General features: G+C 45.4%; 1 protein-coding gene across 10 annotated transcripts in view; it reads left to right on the top strand.

Annotated features, from left to right (window-relative positions):
• Nucleotides 1-22,717, top strand: part of LOC145337637 (RNA-binding protein 4-like) — a 104,298-nt gene that overhangs the window by 17,354 nt on the left and 64,227 nt on the right. For 2 of the 10 annotated variants that reach the window (XR_013885376.1, XR_013885377.1), the window contains exons 2-5: nucleotides 7,969-8,275; nucleotides 12,877-14,228; nucleotides 17,486-17,679; nucleotides 20,869-20,946. Coding sequence is in view for 6 of the 10 variants with exons in the window: in XM_080182447.1 (XP_080038573.1) it covers nucleotides 7,969-8,275; nucleotides 12,877-13,451 (882 nt within the window). In the remaining 4 variants the exon portion in view is untranslated. Of the gene's footprint in view, nucleotides 1-7,968; nucleotides 8,276-12,876; nucleotides 14,712-17,485; nucleotides 17,680-20,868; nucleotides 20,947-22,717 lie in introns of those variants that run through there. The other 8 variants (XM_080182449.1, XM_080182445.1, XR_013885379.1 and 5 more) reach the window with 7 other exon arrangements.

Here is a 22,717-nt window from a genome sequence, read left to right as displayed (position 1 = left end):
GATTGTTGTCAGTGCAGACTCGATGGGCCAAATGGCCTCTTTCTGCACTGTAGGATTTTATGATTCTATGCGAAATTCTCCCTCTATACTCGAACCGATGCCGAGTGCGGTGACTAGGGAATTTTCACAGTAACTTGAATGCACTGTTAATGTAAGCCTACTAGTGACACTAATAAATAAACTTTCAAGTTCCAGATGCCCACCATCATCTGCATTTAAAACAAAAGATTTTCCTCGTAATCCGTCTGCCCACTTAGTTTGAATTTATGACCACTGGTTTTTGAGCTCTCCCAAGGGAAACAGATTCCTCTATTTCCAAACTTCATAATTTTGTACACCTCAGTCATGTCAACCTTCTCTGTTTCAAGGAATCAATCCCAACTTCTCCAGTCCCCCTTCATAGCTACAATTCTCCAAGCCTTGGCAACATTCTAGCAAATCTCCTCTGCAGATTCCCCAGTACAGTTATGTCCTTCCTGTAATGTGGTGGCGAGAACTGCACACAATACTCCAGTTGTGGCCTCACCGATACCTTAAACAGTTTTATCATTACATCCCTACTTTTGTGATCTATACTTCTGTCAATGAAGGAGTGCATTCCATATGCCTTTACAACCTTATCTATTATACAGCTACTTTTAGGACCCCTGTGCACTTGCAAGTCAAGATCTCTCACTTCATCTACCGGGATTTGATGGTTTGAGTTATAAGGAGAGGCTGGATAGACTGGGCCTTTTTTCTCCAGAGCATAGAAGGCTGAGGGTGACCTCATGGAGGTCTGTAAAATAATAAAGGACGTAGATCAGCTAGAAAGTCACTATTTTTTCCCAAAGGTAGGGGAGTCTAAAACTAGAGGGCATAGGTTTAAGGTGAGAGGGGAAAGATAGAAAAGGGTCCAAAGGGGCAATTTTTTCACACAGAGGATGGTGAGTGCCTGAAACAAGCTGCCAGAGGTAGTAGTAGAGGCAGGTACAATTTTTGTCTTTTAAGAAGTGTTTAGATAGTTACATGCGTATGATGGGTATAGAGGGATATGGGCCAAATGCGGACAACTGGGATTAGCTTAGGGGTTTTAAAAAAAAAGGCAGCATAGACAAGTTGGGCCGAAGGGTCTGTTTCCAAGCTGTAAACCTCTATGACTCTACCTCTCTCAATATATTTCCATTTATTGTGTATTCCCTTTTATCGTTTGACCTCCCTCAATGTATCACCTCACACTTATGAGAATTGAATTCCATCTGCAAGTTGCTTGTCCACTCCACCAATCTGTCTAAATCATTTTGGAACTTACAGCTATCCTCAATACCATCCACAACATGGCCAATTTTGTGTCGTCTGCAAATTTCCAAAACGTGTCCCCCCACGTTCAATTCCAAATCATTAATATAGGAAACAAAGAGCAGGGGTCTCAACACCCAACCCACTTGAAATAGCTTTCCATTGGCAAGGGCGGCCAGCAACCATTACCCTCTGTTTCCTCTTATTAACCAACTTTGGATCCAATTCGCCACATTACCTTGTAGCCTGCTTTTACGTCTTTTGACCGCTCTGCCAAGTAAGATCTTGTCAAATACATAGAACAGTACAGCAAGTACAGGCCCTTCAGCCCTTGATGTAGTGCCAAGCTATTCCACTCCCTATCACTCTGGAGTGCTCCATGTGCGTATCCAATAACCGCTTGAAAGCTCCTAAAGTGTCCGATTCCACTATCACAGCAGGCAGTCCATTCCACACCCCAACCACTCTCTGAGTGAAGAATCTACCTTGGACATCCCTCCTATTATCTCCCACCATGAACCTTATAGTTATGCCCCCTAGTAACAGCTACATCCACCTGACGAAATAGTCTCTGAACGTCCAGACTAGCTATCCCCCTCATGGTCTTATAAACCTCTATTAAGTTGCTTCTCATCCTCCTCCGCTCTAAAGAGAAAAGCCCCAGCTCCTTCAACCTTTCCTCATAAGACCTACCCTCCAAACCAGGCAGCATCCTGATACATCTCCTATGCACTATCTCCAATGCTTCCACATCCTTATAGTGAGGTGACCAGAACTGCACACATATTCCAAATGTGGTCTCACCAAGGTCCGGTATAGTTGCAACATAACCCCACGACTCTTAAACTCAAATCCCCTGTTAATAAATGCTAACACGCTATAAGCCTTCTTCACAGCTCTATCAGCTTGAGTGGCAACCTTCAGAGATCTGTGGATATGAACCTCAAGATCTCTCTCTCCCTCCAGATTCCTCAGAACCCTGCCGTTGACGCTGTAATCCATATTCAAATTTGTCCTACCAAAATGAATGATACCAAAATATCTTATTAAAATCAGTGTTGACAACATCCACTGCGCTACCCTCATTGATCCTCTTTGTCACTTCCTCAAAGAAGTCAGTCAGATTTGTTCAGCATGATCTTCCCTTAACAAGGCCATGCTGACTACTGATTCATCCATGTCTTTCTAAGTGACAGATTATCCGATCTCTCAAGATTGATTCCAACAATTTGTTCGCCACTGAAGTAAGACTAACTGGCCTATAATTGTTTGGAAATTACTTTGTATTTTTTATAAACAACAAACCACACTCGCAATCCTCTGGCTCATCGCCTATGTCCAGTGAAGATTGAAAAGTAATCCTCCGAGGAGCTGCTATTTCATAGAGTGCCTACAGTGCAGAAGGAGACCATTCAGCCCATTGAGTCTGCACCAACCCCTACTCCCACAACGTCACATATTTACCCTGCTAATACCCCTCGCACTCGGGTCAATTTAGATCGGCCAATCCACTTACCTACAGATCTTTGGACAATAAGGAGCAATATAGCATGGCCAGTCCACCTAACCTGCACGTCTTTGGTCTGTGGGTGGAAACCCACGCAGACAGTGACCCAAGCCAGGAATTGAACCTAGGTCCCTGGTGCTGTGAGGCAGCAGTGCTAACCATTATGCTACCATGCCGCCCATATCCCTGTACTTTCTATTTCGTCTCGGCTATCTGCAGTGTTGAGTTTTTTGTAACTATCGCAAGCTTTGTTTTTTTTGTTTAATCTTCCCCTGTATTTTTCTAGCTAACCATGGGAGTCTAGATTTGGCAGTACCATTCTTATTTTTAGAGGGGAAACATATCTGCATTGAACCTTAAAGATTTGCATGTTATTGCTTCCCACTGGTTTACCACAGATTTGTCCTTCAGCAGCCCACCTCAGCCAAGTCACATCTCAGTTTTGTAGGATTTGCCCCCCTCTAGTTTAAAACATTTACTCTTGATTGATCTCCTATTCTTTGGCATGGGGTGGCACAGTGGGTTAGCACTGCTGCCTCAGTGCCGGGGACCTGGGTTCGATTCCCAGCTTGGGTCACTGTCTGTGTGGAATCTGCACTTTCTCCCCATGTCTGCTTGGGTTTACTCCAGGTGCTCCGGTTTCCTCCCGCAGTTTGAAAGATGTGTTGGTTAGGTGCTAAATTCTCCCTCAGTGTATCCGGACAGGTGCCAGAGTGTGGTGACTAGGGGATTTTCACAGTAACTTCATTGCATGTTAATGTCAGCCTGCGTGTGACACTAGTAAATAAACTTTAAGCTTTTCCATAATAATACTAAATCTAACTGAATTGTCCCTTTCTGGATGTGAACCATGGGAGTTGGTGGCATCAGTCAGGGGATGTCTCTCAGTGGTGAGTGGGAAGGAAGAGACCTTTTTCTATTAAGTGCTCCCATTCTGAAGAGAGAAATTAGGTATAATCTTAGTTCAGCAATGTTCTCAGGACTGTCTTCAGTGCAGAATACGTGGGGGAAAAACCCCATGTGGAGTAACCTTTTTGCATCGCCCATCAAGAACATTCATCCAGTGTGTTTAGAATTTTGTTTTGGACAAGTGCCAAGGTTGCAGGTTCCCCAACTCAGAGACTTCAGAAAAACCTAGGTTGGTGCTCCAGTGTCAGTACCGAGGAAGTGCTGTACGTCAACAGTGTTGTTGACACTTTCATGTCAGTACTGAAGGTTTGGCGCTTTGTCAGGCGTGCCCAAACCACCACAGTGCCAGTACCGAGGGGTTGCAGCACTGTGAAGCGTGTCCAGCACCACCTCAGTGCCAGTACTGAGGTGTGCAGCGCTGTCAGCAGTGTCGTTGGCACCTTAGCACCAGTATCGAGGGGTTGCAGCACTGTTGGAGGTGCTGTCTTTCCAATTAGACATCGAGCCCCCTGTCTGCCCCGCCAGATGAATGTAAAGCCATCTTTTGGATGAGCCGTTAGGCTGTGCTCCTGTTTGCACCCTTAGGTTCACGCAGAAGATTCCTCGGTCCTAAAAGAGCAAAGGGGACTTTTTATTTTGTTATCAGCTTCTCAAGCATATTTGATTGTTATCTCATTGCTGGTGTGGGAGCTTGCTGTGCACAAATCAGCTGCCATGTTTGCTATATTTTAGCAGTGACTATATTTTGAAATGGGCTATAACGTGTTTAAAAGTGGCTGGTAAATCATCCACCACTGTGTGAATGTCAGCCTCTGTTTGAAGGAGGAGGACTTTGGGTTTCCCATCGCCTATGAGCTTTTTAGGTGTATCTAACTCTAATTGATGGTGTGCTTGAATTCTATTCTAGATAGGGGGAACACGGTGGCACAGTGGGTTAGCACTGCTGCCTCACAGCACCAGACACTTGTGTTCGATTCCTGGCTTGGGTCACTCTGTGTGGAGTCTGCACATTCTACAAAGCTTACTTATTTGTCACAAGTAGGCTTGCATTGACACTGCAATGAAAACCCCCCTAGTTGCCACACTTTGGCACCTGTTCAGGTACACTGAGGGAGAATTTAGCACGGCCAGTGCACCTAATCAGCATGTCTTTTTTTGACTGTGGGAGGAAACCAGAACACCCAGAGGAAACACAGGCAGACACAGGGAGAACGTGCAAACTCCACACAGGCAGTTCTCCCTGTGACTGCATGGGTTTCCTCCGGGTGCTCCGATTTCCTCCCACACTCCAAACATGTGCAGATTAGGTGGATTGGCCATGCTAAATTGCCCCTTAGTGTCCCGGATGCATAGGTTAAGGGATTAGTGGGGTAAATATGAGGGGTTGCGGGGGTTAGGGCTTGGGTGGGATTGTTGGTGTCGACTCGATGGGCCAAATGGACTCCTACACTGTAGGGTTTCTTCCTATTTCTATATTTGAGTACAGAATCCAGGCTGAGACACACAGGACTGAGTGCTTGCTGCAGTTTGTCATTTTAATTAGACCTTAAATTGAGACCCTATCTGCCCTCTTGGGTAACATAGTGTGTTTCCTAAACTTTGTTTTCTGTGCTTGACACTGAGTATGACCTCAGAATGAAGATTGGGGTGTCGGGGTGGAGAGTTATCAAGCATGGTAGGGGGTTCAAAGAGCAGGATATAGGCACAAAAACGCCTGCAATTTTCAGGCTGTCACTGTCAGTGATACAAGGCCTTAACACACTGGATTGGTTAGTGCCCATGAATAAAAAAAACACACGTGTGAGAGGCTTCACAGCCATTCCCAGGACAGTCAGATCCCCACTCCACTGTGACCTCGATTACCCTTCCCACCCTCACTCTGAGGGCCACAACCCACAGTTTGGGAATCCCAGATGTGAAAGACCCTGCAGCCACTACTCATATAAGAGCAGCGCTCACCTCTTTAACACGACCGTTAACTAAATGGGAAGTTATGATCGAGCTTTATAAAACACTAGTTTCAGCCTCATCTCGAGTATCGTGCCCAAGGAAGTCAAAAGGTTGTTGAGAGTGGTTCGTGGTGCAAATGATTTGGGTTACAGCAAAAAATAGGAGAAGGTGGGATTGTTCTTGAAGGAGATTTGACAGAGTTTGCAGTCACGAGATGTCTGGATCAAATCAATAGAAACTTCCCATCGGTAAAATGATTGAGAAGCTAATGCAATTGGTAAAATAGGTGACACGAGGGAAATTGCTTTACTCAGCACGCCGTTAATATTTGGAATTCATCACCGACAGGCGTGAAGGGGAGGGAGACAGTCAATCAGAAGCAAATCGGATAAGCACCTGAAGAGAGAACATTTGCAGGGCACTGAGTGGGACAAGAGCAAGGGTGTGGATCAAGACTGGCTCAGAATAACATCAAAATGTGTTGGGGTCTGGTAATTAGCATGATTTCCTCTTTGCTAGTTCATTCCTTTTTGAAATTTATGGGTTGAAGAAAAAGCAAAGCTGTGACTTCCTAAATCTGAACTCCAAACTGCATTTACTCACCATGTCCTTTCAACTTCATCCAGCTGTCTGATTCTGGATGGTAACAGTTAGTATGTTGATGACTAATGTTGGAAAGGATTTCTCAGCATCCTCACAACTCTGAGTAAACAAGTTCTCCTCTTTGTTGTAGAGTTCTTGCATTTAATACTTGTGACTCTCATTAGAAACATAGAAGTTAGGAGCAGGAGGAGGCCATTTGACCCTTCGAGCCTGCTCTGCCATTCATCACTATCATGGCTGATCGTCCCAACTCAACAGCCTAATCCTGCTTTCTCCCCATAACTTTTGATTCTGTTCACCTCAAGTGCTATATCCAGCCGTCTCTTACATACATTCAATGTTTTGGCATCAACTACTTCCTGTGATAATGAATTCCACAGGCTCACTGGGTGAAGAAATGTCTCCTCATCTCCATCCTAAACGGTCTACCCTGAATCCTCAGACTGTGACCCCTGCTTCTGGACTCTCCCACTGTCAGGAATATAGAACATAGAACATTACAGCGCAGAACAGGCCCTTCGGCCCACGATGTTGCACCGACCAGTTAAAAAAAACAACAACAATGACCCACTAACCTAAACCAATCCCTTTTCGTCCATAAACCTGTCCACAGACCTCTTAAACGCCCCCAAACTAGGCGCATTTACAACTGCAGCAGGCAGGGCATTCCAATCCCTCCCATATCCTCCCATATTCTTGATTCCTCAACTAACTGTCTACCTATCCTATCCCATCTTTTCATAATTTGTAACCTTTCTCTTGGGTGTTACGTTTCCTTACAGTCAGTATCACCTCAGTAAACTGACATCGCACCCTCTCTAAAGCCCCACTGCCCTTCCTGTGTGTGGAAAACATCCATTGTCAGGAGTTTGAGGTTGAATGTGGGCAGGACATTGATGGCTTTGTGTTTAGTTTTAAGTCTTCTGTGGTGCCTTGTAGCACCTACATGTAATCTGGGAGATTGGTCAATAGAATGGAGGTAAAGAGCTCAAAGCTTTTGAGGAACTCAAAGCTGAAATGGAGCACGAGAAGGTGCAGGAGAAGTATTGAATGGTGTTGCTTAAAAGTCCATGTAAGGAATTGCAGTGGCACAGTGCTTAGTGAACTAAAGTTTATTTATTAGTCACAAGTAGGCTTACATTAACACTGCAATGAAGTAATTGTGAAAATCCCCGAGTCTCCACACTCCAGCACTTGTTTGGGTACACTGAAGGAGAATTTAACACGGTCAGTCCACCTAGTGTGCATATCTTTGGACTGTGGGGGGAAACTGGAGCACCTGGAGGAAACCCATGCAAACATGGGGAGAATGTGTAAACTCCAAACAGACAGTGACCCAAGCCAGGAATCGAACCCAGGTCCTGGCGCAGTGAGGCGGCAGTGCTGACCACTGTGCCACCCGTCATACTGCTACCTCACAGTGCTGGGGACCCAGATTTAGTTCCTGGCTTGGGTCACTGTCTTTATGGAGTCTGCATGTTCTCCCTGTGTCTACATGGGTTTCTTCCAGATGCTCCAGTTTCCTCCCACATTCTGAAAGACGTGCTGGTTAGGGTGCTTTGATCCGAACAGGCGCTGGAGTGTGGCAACTAGGAATTTCACAGTAACTTCATTGCAGTGTTAATGTAAGCCTTACTTGTGTCACTAATAAATAAACATTATTTCACTGTAGCTATCCATGTTTGAGGAAATAAATAAAATAATTGTTTCTTGTTTGCCAGAATTATGGCTTTGTGCACATGGAGGACAAAGAGGCGGCAGATGAGGCAATCAAGAACCTGCACCACCACAAGCTGCATGGCCTGCCCATCAACGTCGAGGCCAGCAAAAGCAAGGTGAAGACCTCGACGAAGCTACACGTCAGCAACATCGCTGCAGAATGCTCGAACCAGGAGCTGCGGGCCAGGTTTGAGGAGTATGGGCCTGTCATGGAGTGCGACATTGTCAAGGACTATGCCTTTGTGCACATGGAGCGGGAGGAGGATGCCATAGAAGCCATTCGAGGGTTTGATGGCACCGAGTTTAAAGGTGAAATTGCTGGAGTGTAGGGGGTGGGTAATCAGCAAGGGTGCCGACCACACCAGGCAAGGACACCACTGCAATGCTGACACTTGCTATTTCTACTTTAGCATCCCATAGGACTGCCTAGTTGTCGTGGCTGGAACAGAGGGAGCAGTTAATGTTCTTTTCACATTTTTCAGCCACTCCTCACTTTTGTTCAGTAAAACAGTAGAACGTTCCTTTTCAGGATAAGCGCATCTGATATTTGCAACATCTGATTCCCTTGTCTCTTCTCCCATCTAAATTTATGGGTTTCCAGATGTTGTTTGTGATACTAGGGTTCTGGGTAAAGTTACCAGTTACACTGAATCCTGCAGCATCAAGTCATTGCCTGTCTAGCCAGATAGGCAATATGATCAATGTCATTAATCTGGCGAGGGGTGAGGGTGGGGGGGGAGAGGGGTTAAACCTGTGAGCTGCTGTTCACTGTCCAATAACTCCTCTCCCCCACCAACAGGGAACACATTGTTGCGCATTGAAGATGGTTGAGTTTGATTTTATTTTCCTGTAGTTGAAGAGTTGCCCATATTCGACTCCTAGGTGAAGACTGTCTGTTTGAGCACTGTTGGGGAGACCTGGAGTTGGGGAGAATTGGGGGGTTGGGGAGGGAGGGGGAGGGGGATGGGGAGGGGTGGTCTGATGATTCCTTTAAATGAGTAGCGATGGGTCCATTCACTGCAATTTCTTTCACACTTATTGATTGATGTGCGGATGGGGTGCTCACCTCAAAGTTTATTCGGTTTATTGGGGGCTTCGTCGAGGTAATTCTGAGTGCAGGGTTGCTTCAGCAGTGTCTGACTGCACATAAGTTGCTACTGTGGACCTAACACAGAAAGAGCTGTGGTCAGGCAATGATACTGAAATTAAAAACCTGTGTAACTCGTGATAGGCATCTTTCTTGTCACTGAGCTTTGCATATCTGAAAGGCCAGGATGATTCCCCAGGATGTCCAGTGTAAGCTGTATGTTCTTCACTCACTGAAACAGATGGAGACAGTAAATTATTTAAATTCCCACCACGGAGCAGTGCAGACAAAACTGGGCACCACAGTGTTCTCCAACATAGACAAATAGCCCTTCAGCTAGACTTACAAGTGAAAGAGGCCACGTGAGCGATTATTGCAAAGAGAGGGTAATTCAATCAGAAAACTGTCAAATAACTGTGTGCATCCCAGCTCCATGGACCAGAGACCTGACAAATTCAAGTATTGTTGGGTTAAATTGCAATAATTGAGCTAGAGAGACACTTTGTTTTAAATGGAAGTTCAGAAGTATTTGGTTTTGGTTTGCTGAAATTTATTGTGTGCCAGTCGGATTGGAATTGTAAATGATATTGCGTTGATTTTGCTGTTGTTACACTTTGGTTTGTAGTCCATCTGCTGTGTATGTCCCCAGTTGGCATTTGCTCTTCATCTGTTCTGGGTACACTGTCAATTGTTGTCCCTCCAGGAGCTGACCAAGAATGCTATTCCACAGTAAGTTTGTGAGTGCTGTTCTGTGCAGTGATGTAATGGTTGTGGGTTACTGGGGTAATTCAAGCCATGCTGTGCTCTCAATAAGGCCTTGCATTGAATAGTGTCTCCCCCTCTGGCCTGATTTCCCTAGCCCATGTTTCTTACTGAGCTCAGGGTGACACAGTGGTTAGCACCGTTACCTCTCAGCACCAGGGACCCGGGTTCAATTCTGGCCTCAGGTCACTGTCTATGTGGAATTTGCACATTCTCCCTGTGTCTGTGTGGGTTTCCTCTGGGTGGTCTGGTTTCCTCCCACAGTCCGAAAGATGTGCAGGTCAGGGGGATTAACCATGATAAATTGCCCCTTAGTGTCAGGGGGGTGAACAGGATGAATATTTGGGGTTACGGGGATAGGATCTGGCTGGGATTGTTGTCAATGCAGGCCTGATAGACCAAATAGTCGTCTCCTGCACTGCAGTGATTCTGAAACTCCAGTCATGACAATATCCCATTTACAAGGTAAAACCTGAATCTGTCACTGATTTCTGGAATTTTTTTTAAAAGTAGAATTTGGTCTTTTTTCAAGCCTTGAAGTAACAAAAGCTGTCCTCCTTGTGGCCCAGAAATTGTCAGGGTTGACTTGTTCTAAAGCCAACCTCTGCATCTTTTCCTCTCCTGCCTTTCTTTTATGTTCTTATTGTTGTTCCCAGTGTTAATACATGTTCATCCTATGATCGGCAGGCATTTTATGACCCTCCTTGTGCTCAGTGTTTGCTCTGCTTAGAATTCCTGGGACTGGGAGCCTTCTTGTTGCCTCGCTGTTGAATAATAGGATGTGTTGTTATCAGCATCGTCAGGAAGTAAATGTGGACGCAAAAGTTCAAAATAGCTCTTGTCCTCTGAAGCTTGCATACTTGGCAGCTTGGTCACCTCAGATTTGGTGTGTTGATAACAGTACAGAGTAGCAAAGTTTATCATTTTAGCCTTGTGTAACACTCTTCATACACCATCTTAGTCGGTGCAGAAGGTCACCCTCATGTTTGCAAGCAAAAGTTGAGAATTCCTAACTGCTCTTTCATGTGAATGTGCCAGAAAGATCTTGCAACCTTGCTCTTGAAGCTTCACAAAAACCTGGCGTTTTCTGCAGCGGCGTTTTTGGCCTCTTGCTGACAAATATTCTCCTCTCTGCCCATCTACTTTGGATGTCGGCCTTTGGAAACCTGTTTCACTTTTCAGCCAAGGTCCTGCGGCTTGATGTCGTCTGTAGAACTATGCCGAGGGGGAGAGAAGCCACTCAGCTGCGCAGTCTGACTAAACTGCTGTCTCCTGGGAGGAAGCCTCACCATTTTGCTCCTTCTAGAAACTTGCTTCTCCAGTTTACGGAAAGCTGATGCTCCGTGTGAACCTCGGGGAATTTCTGGATGGTAAGTGATGTGAGGAGGCTGAAAGTCACATCCTTTCTGCTGACACGTTTGGTTTTCTCACGCTCTGGCTTGACACCTGATCAGGTGATATCTCTTCACTCTCCAAGGTTTAATGGAAAAGTCCAAGGATTAAAGTACCAAAATTAATTTGCCTTAGATCATAAAATGTGGGGAAGTGAATCTTGATTTTAAAAAATGCTCTTCCATTTCCAAGGAGCAATGAAAAGATTGTGTTAAGTCACTTTTCCTGATCCATCTGGAGATATGCCAGCTTGATTTCCCCTCTGTCAGAGCACTACGTAATGGCGTCTGTATGGAGCAATCAGCTGAGGCAGGGAGGTAGGCAAGACTTTGATCAAAGAACAAAGAAACTTACAGCACAGGAACAGGTCCTTTGGCCCTCCAAACCTGCACTGGCCATGCTGCCCAACTGAACTAAAACCCCCTTCCCTTCTGGGGACCATATCCTTCTATTCCCATTCTATTCATGTTTTTGTCCCCTTAAAAGATACTATCATATCTACTTCCACTACCTCCCCCAGCAACAAGTTCCAGGCACCCCCCGCCCTTGTGTAAAAAAAAATCTGCCTTGTACATCTCCTTTAAACCTTGCCCTTCACAACTTAAACCTGTGCCACCCAGTAATTGACTCTTCCACCTTGGAAAAAGCTTCTGACTATCCACTCTGTCCATGCCTCCCATAATCTTGTAGACTTCCATCAGATCACCCCATTACCTCCATCGTTCCAGTGACAACAAACCAAGTTTATCCAACCTCTCCTCATAGCTAATGCCCTCCATATCAGCCACACCCTGGTAAATTTTTTCCATACTCTCTCCAAAGCCTCCACATCCTTCTTGTAGTGTGGTGACCAGAATTGAACACTATATTCCAAGTGCCGCCTAACTAAGGTTCTATAAAGCTGCAAAATAACTTGCCAATTTTTAAACTCAATGCCCTGGCCATTGAAGGCAAGCATGCTATGCTTTCTTGACTACCTTCTCCACCTGTGTTGCCACTTTTGGTGACCTTATACCTGTACACCCAGATCTCTTTGCCTGTGAATGCTGTTATATTTCCTACCTATATTAGACCTTCCAAAATGCATTACCTCACATTTGTCTGGATTAAACTCCATCTGCCATCTCTCTGCCCAAGTCTCCAACTGATCTGTTTCCTGCTGTATATATCAATACTCTTAAGGGTTCTGCCATTTACTCTATATCAATGCGGTGCCAGCCAAGATGCCCCATCAGTCGGATCTGTAGCCTTCAGGAAATAGCAGCCGTATTTTTGTGGGGAATTCTAATTCCTACAGTACTTTGTGACTTCCCCTCTTCCTCCTTGAGCCTGGTGTTTGCAGAGCTAACGAGTCATTTGTCACAGAGCTCGTGTATGAAATCCCTGTTCTGCCTCATCAACAATTCATTTTATAGAGTAGGTGTCTCTCTCTGTTTCACCAACCAACACCAATTGCAATTCCCAGTCCCTCAGATGTTTGACTCGCCAAGTGGCGACTATTGTCATGTCCTTTAGTAGCAGTTGTAATCAGAGCTCCCCTAACCTACCCCACTTTCCCCACCCCCTCCCTTGCTTTTTGCATTGGGTTTAGGCAGAACCACACAGCAAGAGACCACATTTTAAAAAAAAAATGTCATTGAGCAAACTCTCTCGCGTCTTGTTTTCAAAGGCAAACGGATCCATGTCCAGCTGTCGAGGAGCCGGCTTCGGACACAACCTGGGATGGGCGAGAAAAACAGCTGTTTCCGGTGCGGTAAAGAGGGCCACTGGTCTAAAGAATGTCCCAAAGATCGCGGCGGTTTTGATGGTGGATTCTCTTGCGACTACCCCCAACCTTACCCAATGCGGCCCATGTCGGCGTACGGAGAGCGTTCGGTGTACAGCGAGCGGTACGGAATGGCTCATCCCTACGAGAGCTATCCGGCACAGCCGTATGCGGCGACGGGAGATCCCTACTTTGATCGGCGGCAGACTCAGCTCGCACCTATAGGCACCGCGATGAGCAATTGCGTCCCTGGCGGGTTAGACCCCTACGGGAGGCACACTGTGCCGCCCCCAACCCCTTCCTATTACGACAGGGATAGGAGTCCTCTGCGACGGATGCCCATGGCGGCCTCAAGCACCGGATATGGGTTTGATTACACACAAGTCAATGCGGCAGCAATGTCCACTAGATCTTCGTATGACGTGCCGGGCACCGCAGGGAATACCTACTTGGACCGTTCGCGATACTCTATGTTCTGACCTGAAGGTGAGGCTCCATCCTCTTTCAAACTGCAGGTCTGTGTCTGACATTGCAGGTTTTGCTTCAGTCGGAACATACTCAGTGGCTAATGTACAAGGTGCTTCAAGGCTCCTCTCCTGTCTTAAACCCCTCAATCCTCAAGAGGATTAATCCAGAGCCACACCCCTACTGACCCAATGGACCCTAGGTTAGCCTATCTTGGCCTTTGTGAACGTAGGCCTTGACACAGCTGGGGGGAAGGAGGGACATATTCGCTAAGGTGCAGCTGCTCTCAGTTGTGATTTAATACTCTACCCCTTTCCAAAATATATGTGTGTGTGTGTGTGTGTGTATATATACGTGTCTGTGGTAACCTGGGCTGACACTAGGATCAGTGTTGGCTGGGACTATCCATTTTGTTTAGCAGGCTTCAGATTCTCTCCCAGGGTCGACGCGTGAATGGGGACCCATTAGACATGTGTTGGAGAGATATCTGTGGAATGGTAACTTCCGCTAGGGTCAGCGTTAATAGGTGATGTGGAGATCATTGGCCAGGAAAGCTGCCTGCAGCCTGCACCGCTTATTGAAGTTGATAAGTGCTTGGAGTGCTACCGGAACCTCACGCTCAATCAACCTTTATTTTTATACAAAACAGGTTTTCTTTCAGCGGCCGAGGACCTCAGTTCATTGTGCATTAGCCACTGAATGTCTCCGAGTCTATTACCCACATGGCTCATGTAGGACAGGGTGAAATGACTGCGTGTTTCAGGGCAGCCGATTCAGGCTGTGATCTCAAGGTGAGGCGCGTGCCTTTCTCTTACACATCTTTTAAAAAGAAACCTGAATTGACGTCCGTGTGTGCTTTTTCTTCTGTTGTTTCTTACAGGAATGATAAGTGTCCCGTGGTGAGAGAGTCGGGTTCCCCCGGTATATGTGCGCATCTTCGGGTTGTGCAGATGCATCCATCGGCGGGATATAGCGCAAGGGACGTTTGGTGCGATACCCCACCCTAATTATTATTTTTTTTTTAGAAGTAGTTAACAAAGTAAAACTCGGTTCCAGATATGGGCTCACTTCAATCCACGGTGAGCAGTGGTCAAACTGTCTTTCCGAAGATCGGGCTCGTGTTTTAGTTTTAAACAGTAAAAGTTCTTTGTGCTAGTCAGGAGTATATTGCGCCTCTGTCAGTAATAGAAAACTTACTCTCTCCTTTTTTTTTCAGTTATGCATTTTCTTGTATTGAAAGCTTATACAATAAATACCAGGTGTTTCACACTCAGTTTCTGGCTCCGAGTTGCTGCTTTGTATTTGGTCCCTTCACTGTCTTGTGTTTTTTTTTGCGTTGAGCGACGTGTGTGGCAGGCTGCAGTTTCTCTGTATTACGGGAGATAACTTCAGACACTCACCGAATTTAACACTCGTTCATGCAGACCGCAAGGTCCCTGAGCGCTGTGTTAAATTAGCCGGTGTCTGCTGCTTGCGCACTCCTTCTGGAAAGTGCTAGGTTCTTGTAGTGCCCGCTGTGATTGAACACGAGTAAATTGGCCTGTTGGGCTGAGCTGTGTGTACCTCATCTGGGATTCAGAGCCTCGGCAGCCGTATCATTAGAGACTGAAGTGGAGGTTGCATGAGCCACTGGATTCTATCTTTGAACCTAGGCTTATGATCCATGGTGGGAAATTATTGATCTCTTATCATTCAAGGACATAAATCTAGCTTGGAGTGGGCAATAGAATAAGGTGCTGGGGAAAAGCTGGACTTCTCTAAGCTAGCCATGTAATATGGAGGGCGCTTTACCCCTTATCTGAGCTGCAAGTTCTTGATGCCAATGTCGCTCTGCAGAAATAGTTATCACAAGATTCTGGGGACCATAAATGCCAAAGGGATTTCCCTGCCGTAACTTGGAGTAGCTGTTGAAGCCTCTCTTTAATTGCTGTTCCTTCAACAGCTATCAAGACACGTTTCTGTGTCGTATGTGGGACGGTTGAGGAGTCTGGAACAAGCTGCCAGAGGTGGTGGTAGAGATGGGAATGATTTTGTATCTTAAAAAGCGTTTAGACGGTTACATGGCTATAGAGGTATACGGGCCGTATACGGGCCATATGCGGGCAATTGGGCTTAAGGGTTTTGAAAAGAAGAGGTTGGCATGGACAAACTGGGCCGAAGGGCCTGTTTCCATGCTGTAGACCTGTATGACTTTGGGTCTGTACTCATTAGAATTTAGAAGGATGGGGGGGTGGTCTTATTGAAACTTAAAGGATACTGCCAGGCCCTGGATAGAGTGGATGTGGAGAGGGTGTTTCCACTAGTAGGAAAAACTAGAACCAGAGGGCACAACCTCAGGCTAATGGGATGATCCTTTAAAACAGAGATGAGGAGGAATTTCTTCAGCCAGAGAGTGGGGAATCTGTGGAACTCTTTGCTGCAGATGGCTGCGGAGGTCAGGTTGTTGAGTGTCTTTAAGACAGAGATAGATAGGTTCTTGATGAATAAGGGGATCAAGAGTTATGGGGAAAAGGCAGGAGAATGAGGATGAGAAAAATATCAGCCGTGATTAAATAGTGGAACAGACTCAATGGGCTGAGTGGCCTCATTCTTCCCCTATGTTTTATGGTGTTTTTTCTCTTCCTGCATTCGCTCCTCACTTGCTGACCAAACCATTCTTTCGTGAGCCAGCCTAAACCACTGGCAGTAAAGCAGTCAAGCCCAGTTGTTCGCCCTTTTTCCCAACCATTGATGGTCTACTTATACATACCAGCCATCAGCCTGCAGAAACCCTAGAGTGACTTTGTAACTACCTCGTCATGGGTCACAGCCCTGAGAGACTTGGCACAGAATGAGGATTAAACCACTTCCATTATTTATTAATGAACTGTTTGGCAAGGTTTCACTCAACATCAATGTGTGGTATTTGTACAATGTATAGACCAGTGGCTACTTGTGACTGTCATTGCCTCCCATGTAGTGGTCACTAGTAAAAGTGTCCATCTGTGGCATCATCTCTACAGAAAGAAATCCCACAACACCAGTTTAAAGTCCAAACAGGTTTGGACTTTAAACTGGTGTTGTGGGATTTCTTTCTGTTTTACCCCAGTCCAATGCTGGCATCTCCACATCATCATCTCTACAGACAAGCTGTCTGTTGCGTAATCAAAGCTGGCGGGGGGGGTGGTGGGGAATGGTGTTTGAGCAAAGTTAATGTTTATTATTTAGTCACAAGTAAGGCTTACGTTGACACTGCCATGAAGTACTGTGAAATTCCCCTAGTTGCCACACTATGACACCTGTTCAGGTCAATGCATCCTAACCAGTACGTCTTTCGCGTAATGGGAGGAAACCCACACAGACATGGGGAGAACGTGCAAATTCTGCACTGACAGTGACCCGATCCAGGAATCGAACCCGGGCTCCTGGTGCTGTGAGGCAGCAGTGCTAACCACTGTGCTACATAGTCAATGTCACGCACACAGTACAAGCAATTTTACAGTTTCCAGTCCCTCGGTGTACTATGGATGAAAGACATAAGAATGAGGGGCAGAGGTAGGCCGTCTAGGAATACTTAAAAGCAGTGTACTGGAGACTAATGTCCAGATTAACACACAACTGCCTAAAGGAAATGTGCTGTCATTCTTTAGTGACAAAGCGGAATTAAATTAAGGATTTCTAGTCCAGCATTGGTAGTGCATATTTACCTTGAAGTTAATTGGCCTCCTATTGTCTGCTGTTTTAGTGACAGTGTTAACATGTTTTTAATTTTGAGAACAAGTTTATCCAGTAATGGTCCTGTGAATGTAATTGTAACTTCATAAAATTCTAATCTACAACCTGTGACCGTAATGGCTTTATAAAATTCTAACCTTTTAACACGACAAAGACTGTACATTTGAGTGGCTAGTGAATCAGATATTTATTAATTCCCTGAAGATGCATACTTCTACCAGCTTGCCAGTAGCTTGGTGCGTCTTGCCAAACTTGTTGCTGGTTTAGCTGGAGAAAAGGGCTAGCGGTGCGAGGAGAGTGATTTGGCTGTGATTCACTGTGTGTTGCGTTTCAGGGTGATGGAGGACCACGAGGAGCTCCGAGTTGCACGTCACGCACACCCACCAGTCGTCACAGAGCAGCCAGCGAAACAATTGGAAGTGTATTGACTGTCGTTGTGTAGGTAAATGCAGCAGCCAGCTGTAGGTGCATCAAGAGCCCACAGGCAGCAAATGGGACGAGAGAGGAATGTTAGCCAGGACAGCTGAGGTTTGAATAAAGCTTACTAATTTTATAAGTGAGTCATAGAGTTGGAGACTGCCCTCCCCCTGCCCCTAAGTCACTGGAAGGTGGGAGATCTTGTAAAGTAAAGCAGGTGACTTTCTTCCTGCCCTTCATCAACTGTTAGGTCCCATCTTGCACAACCTCAAGACAAATTGCTCCTCTGATTATAGGAGGTCTCACAAAACTTTACCTTGACAAAAGCCCCAGTTTAAAACTTTGTGAGTCTTCTGCCTGCTTTACAAAGAGTTAGAGTTTACTTAAAGCTCATCGCCAACTGGTTTTCTCTTCAAAACTTAAACATTACCAGGATGTTGGCCAGTAGGGAGGGCATTAGCTATGAGGAGAGGTTGGAGAAACTTGTTTTGTACTCACTGGAACAACAGAGGTTGAGGGGCAACCTGATAGAAGTCTACAGATCTATCTCCCAAATTACAGTGGGCCGGAAGGGCTTCTAGGAAGCCTATCCGTTTTGGGGTCTATTGAGACTGTAAGTGGCCAACTGATAACCCACTGAAAGGTGTGACTAATAAATAAACTTTTAAAACTTTACCGTGCCACCCTATAGTGCTGTGATCTCTTACGTCCACCTGAGAGGGCAAACAGGGCCTCCCCTTCACATTTTATCTAAAAACCTCTCACCTCTGATAGTGCAGCACTCCCCCCGAACATGCCTTAGAGCTTTACACAACCCTAAAGCACTTTACAGCCAACAAAGTTGTTTCTGTTGGGAAACGCAACAGCCTGGACACCACAGGTAACTCCCCTGCTCTTCTCACCAATACTGCAATGTGGTATTGCGAAAGGATATATTAGCCTTGGAGGGAGTACAGAGAAGGTTTACCAGGCTGATACCGGCGATGAGGGGGTTAGCTTATGAAGAGAGATTGAATAGACTGGTCCTGGAAGGCTGAGGGGGGATCTTATAGAGACGTATAAGATAATGAAGGGGTAGAGGTAGAGAGATTCTTCCCGCTTAGAAAAGACAGCAGAACTAGAGGGCACAGCCTCAAAGTAAGGGGAGGCAGTTTAGAACGGATTGAGGAGGAACTTCTTCACTCAAAGGGTGGTGAATCTCTGGAATTCTCTGCCCGTTGAAGTGGTGGAGGCTACTTCGCTGAATATATTTAAGTCACGGGTAGATAGGTTTTTTGACAGACAAGGGAATTAAGGGTTATGGGGAGAAAACGGGAAAGTGGAACTGATCCACTTCAGATCAGCCATGATCTTATTGAATGGCGGAGCAGACTCGAAGGGCTAGATGGCCTACTGCTCCTATTTCTTATGTTCTTATTTTGCATGCGCCCGAGCAAGGGCCCTGGCTTAATGTCTCTGACAGATTGCACCGCCGACAATGTGGTATGCCCTTGTTAGCGGACTGCAGCCAAAGCCTTGATTTTCGTGCTCCGTCCTTGGCTTGGGACTTGAACAGAGCCTCAGAGGAGAAAGCAGTGTTATTCAAATTATTCTTCCCCTGCCTGGAACGGAAAGGAGTCATTTTGCTTTCCAATTGGCGCAGGAAGGCAGCGCGTCAGAAGGATGGACGCGTCTCGACTGAATAATGGCTGGAGAATGGGTGCAAATCATGTGATGAAATCTTGAGAACCATAGAATCTCTACAGTGCAGGAGGTGGCCATTCGCCCTACTCTCTGAAAGCACAACTTATCCAGGACTAATCCATCTAACATACACATTTCTGGATACTAAGGGGCAATTTAGCATGGGCAATCCACCTAACCTGCACATCATTTGACTGTGGAAGGAAACCAGAGCACCCGGAGGAAACCCACGCAGAATGCACAAATTACACAGACAGTGACCTAAGGCTGGAATTGAACCTAGGTCCCTAGCGCTGTGAGGCAGCAGTGAGCTATCCAGGAATATATTTAATCACAGTTGGCAAGCCTCTTCCTCTTTCTAATGTTCTAGTTATCCCTTAGCAACTACAAGTACATGTCAGTTCAAAGTTTATAATTTGCATTTAATTGATGTTCTAAATTAAGAAATATGGTATTTTATATATTTTTCCTTGTACTATGGATTTCAGGTATTGAACATAAGAAATACCTGCGCATCTTTTGGTAAGCAAAGAGATAACTGCTGGTGTATGAAAGAGTTATAGTTCACTTAAAGTTCATCACCAACTGGTTTTCTCTTCAAAACTATTAAACATTACCAGGATGTTGCCTGATATGGAGGGCATTAGCTATGAGGAGCAGTTAGAGAAACTTGGTTTGTTCTCACTGGAACGACATAGCTTCAGGGGAGAGCTGATAGGAGTCTACAAGATTATGAAGAGCACGGACAGAATGAATAGTCAAAAGCTTTTCCCCAGGGTGGAAGAGTCAATTACGAGGGAGCATAGGTTTAAGGTGCGAGGGGCAAGGTTTAAAGGAGATGTATGAGGCAGATTTTTTACACAGAGTAGTGGGTGCTTGGAACTTGTTGCTAGGGGAGGTAGTGGAAGCGGATACAGTAGTGACTTTTAAGGGGCGCCTTGACAAGTACATGAACAGGATGGGAATAGAGGGATATGGTCCCCGGAAGGGTAAGGGGTTTTAGCTAAGTTGGGCAGTATAGTTAGTGCAGGCTTGGAGGGCCTGTGCTGTAATTTTCTTTGTATCAAGTAAGGGGGTGCTCCTATGCCCCGGTAGCACAGTGGGTTAGCACTGCTGCCTCACAGCACCAGGGACCCAGTTTGATTCCTGTGTTGGGTCACTGTCTGTACAGAGTCTGCACGTTTTCCCCTGTGTCTGCGTGGGGTTTCCTCCGGGTGCTCCAGTTTCTTCCCACAGTCCAAAGATGTGCTGGTTAGGGTGCATTGACCCAATGAAGGTCTGTGGCGACTAGGGGAATTTCACAGTAACTTCATTGCAGGGTGAATGTAAGCCTTACTTGTGACGGATAAGTAAATAAACTTGTTCACGGTGCCATGGGCAGCAGTTGATGGAAAGGGAATGTTACTTTTCAGTGAAAATGGGGTTCAGTAACCAATCCCCCATTTAGAAAGTTGTTCCTAACTGACTTATGACATTTTAACTTAAGTCAATTTGCAGGGACAAGTTGTGTAGGTCCGAGGGCTACCTGTAAGACCAGATGCAAAACCCTCCTACCTGAATCCTCGATTTTACTCCTAACTTCTAAATTATGTTTCTTTTTTCCTTAACTTTAATCAGGACAAACAATTCCGATCAGCTTCCTCAAATCTCTTGTCATTTTCAAAGCTGCAAGGCCATCTCGAACGAACAGTGTCGGTAAGACTCAATTAAGCTACGCTAAGCCTGTTAACCCCGTTCTAAATCAAAAGTATTATAGAGTAGAGGAATTTGCTTTCGGACTTTTTAAAAAAAAGGAAATGCCCTTTGGCTTCTTTAAGCAGCTCCGGGTAGGGGCAAGGTGGAGTTGTGTAGCGATTAAATTTTCCCCGACTCTGTGAGAGGTGGTGGGTCGATAAACTTCCCCCATGGTCTGGCCACTCTACCAACCGAAAGCACTTTGAGGCAGAGAGTGATTGTTAACAAGGTTGTGGAATGGAGGCTAGCAACAGCTGATTGTGATCCTATTCAAAGTCCGATTTGATTTATTATTGTCACATCTATTAATAAGTGAAAAGTATTGTTTCTTGCATGCTGTACAGACATAGCATACCATTCATAGAGAAGGAAAGGAGATGGTGCAGAATGTAGTATTACAGCCATAGCTAAGGTGTAGAGAAAGAGCAAGTTAATATATTTGATTTGATTTATTGTCACGTGTATTGGGATACAGTGAAAAGTATTGTTTCTTGCGTGCTTTACAGACATGCAATACTGTTCATAGAAAAGGAAAGGGAATGGTGCAGAATGTAGTGTTCCAGTCGTAGCTAGGGTGTAGAGAAAGGTCAGCTTAATATATTTGATTTGATTTATTACTGTCACATGCATTAGTGTATTAGTGAAAAGTATTGTTTCTTGTGCGTTATAGAGACAAAACATACTGTTCATGGATAAGGGAAGGAAAGAGTGTAGAATGTAGTGTTACTGTCATTGCTAGGGTGCAGAGAAAGATTAACTTAATATGAGGTAAGTTTTGATTTGATTTATTATTGTCACGTATTGGGATACAGTTAAAAGGATTGTTTCTTGCAGACAAAGCGTACTATTCATAGTGAAAAAAGGAAAGAACACAGGATGTAGAGTTACTGTCACTGCAAGGGTGTAGAGAAAGATCAACTTAATGCAAGGTAGGTCCATTCAAAAGTCTTGACAGCAGCAGGGAAGAAGTTATTCTTGAGTCAATTGGTACGTGATCTCAGACTTTTGTAACTTTTTCCTGACAAGAAGATGGAAGAGGGAATGTCCGGGGTGTGTGGGGTCCTTGATTATGCTGGCTGCTTTTCCCGAGGCAGCGGGAAGTGTAGACAAAGTCAGTGGATGGGAGGCTGGATTGTGTGATGGATTGGGCTACATTCACGACCCTTTGTAATTTCTTGCGGTCTTGATCAGGGCAGGAGCCCATACCAAGCTATGATACAACTGGAAAGGATGTTTTCTTTGTTGCATCTGTAAAAGTTGGTGAGAATCATAGTGGACATGCCAAAATTTCCTTAGTCTTCTGGGGAAGTAAAGGCGTTGGTGAGTTTTCTTAACTGTAGTGTCGGATTGGGGGGACCAGGACCGGTTGTTGATGATCTGGACACATAATAAAAACGTGAATCCTTTGACCATATCGACTTCGTGCCCATCGATTTAGAACAGGGCAAGCTTGAAGGGACGAAGCATAGGAACAGGCCCTTCGGCCCATCAAGCCTGCGGCCGACACGTGACGCCTTTCTAAACCAAAGGGGTTATGGGGAAAAGGCAGGCGAATGGGGATGAGAAAAATATCAGCCATGATTGAATGGCAGAGCAGACTTGATGGACCGAATGGCCTAATTCTGCTCAACATTCTTATCATCTTACAAAAGTAGAAGAAAGTAAAGTTTATTTATTTATTAGTCACAAGCGGGTTTACATTAACACTGCAATGAAGTTGCTGTGAAATCCT

The sequence above is a fragment of the Carcharhinus amblyrhynchos genome, unplaced genomic scaffold (genome assembly GCF_965287045.1).
Source record: "Carcharhinus amblyrhynchos unplaced genomic scaffold, sCarAmb.v2.hapA scaffold_54, whole genome shotgun sequence".
Lineage (NCBI taxonomy): Eukaryota > Metazoa > Chordata > Chondrichthyes > Carcharhiniformes > Carcharhinidae > Carcharhinus > Carcharhinus amblyrhynchos.
The sequence above is the reverse complement of the archived record's forward strand: the minus strand, read 5'-3'. Positions and strand labels throughout refer to the sequence as shown.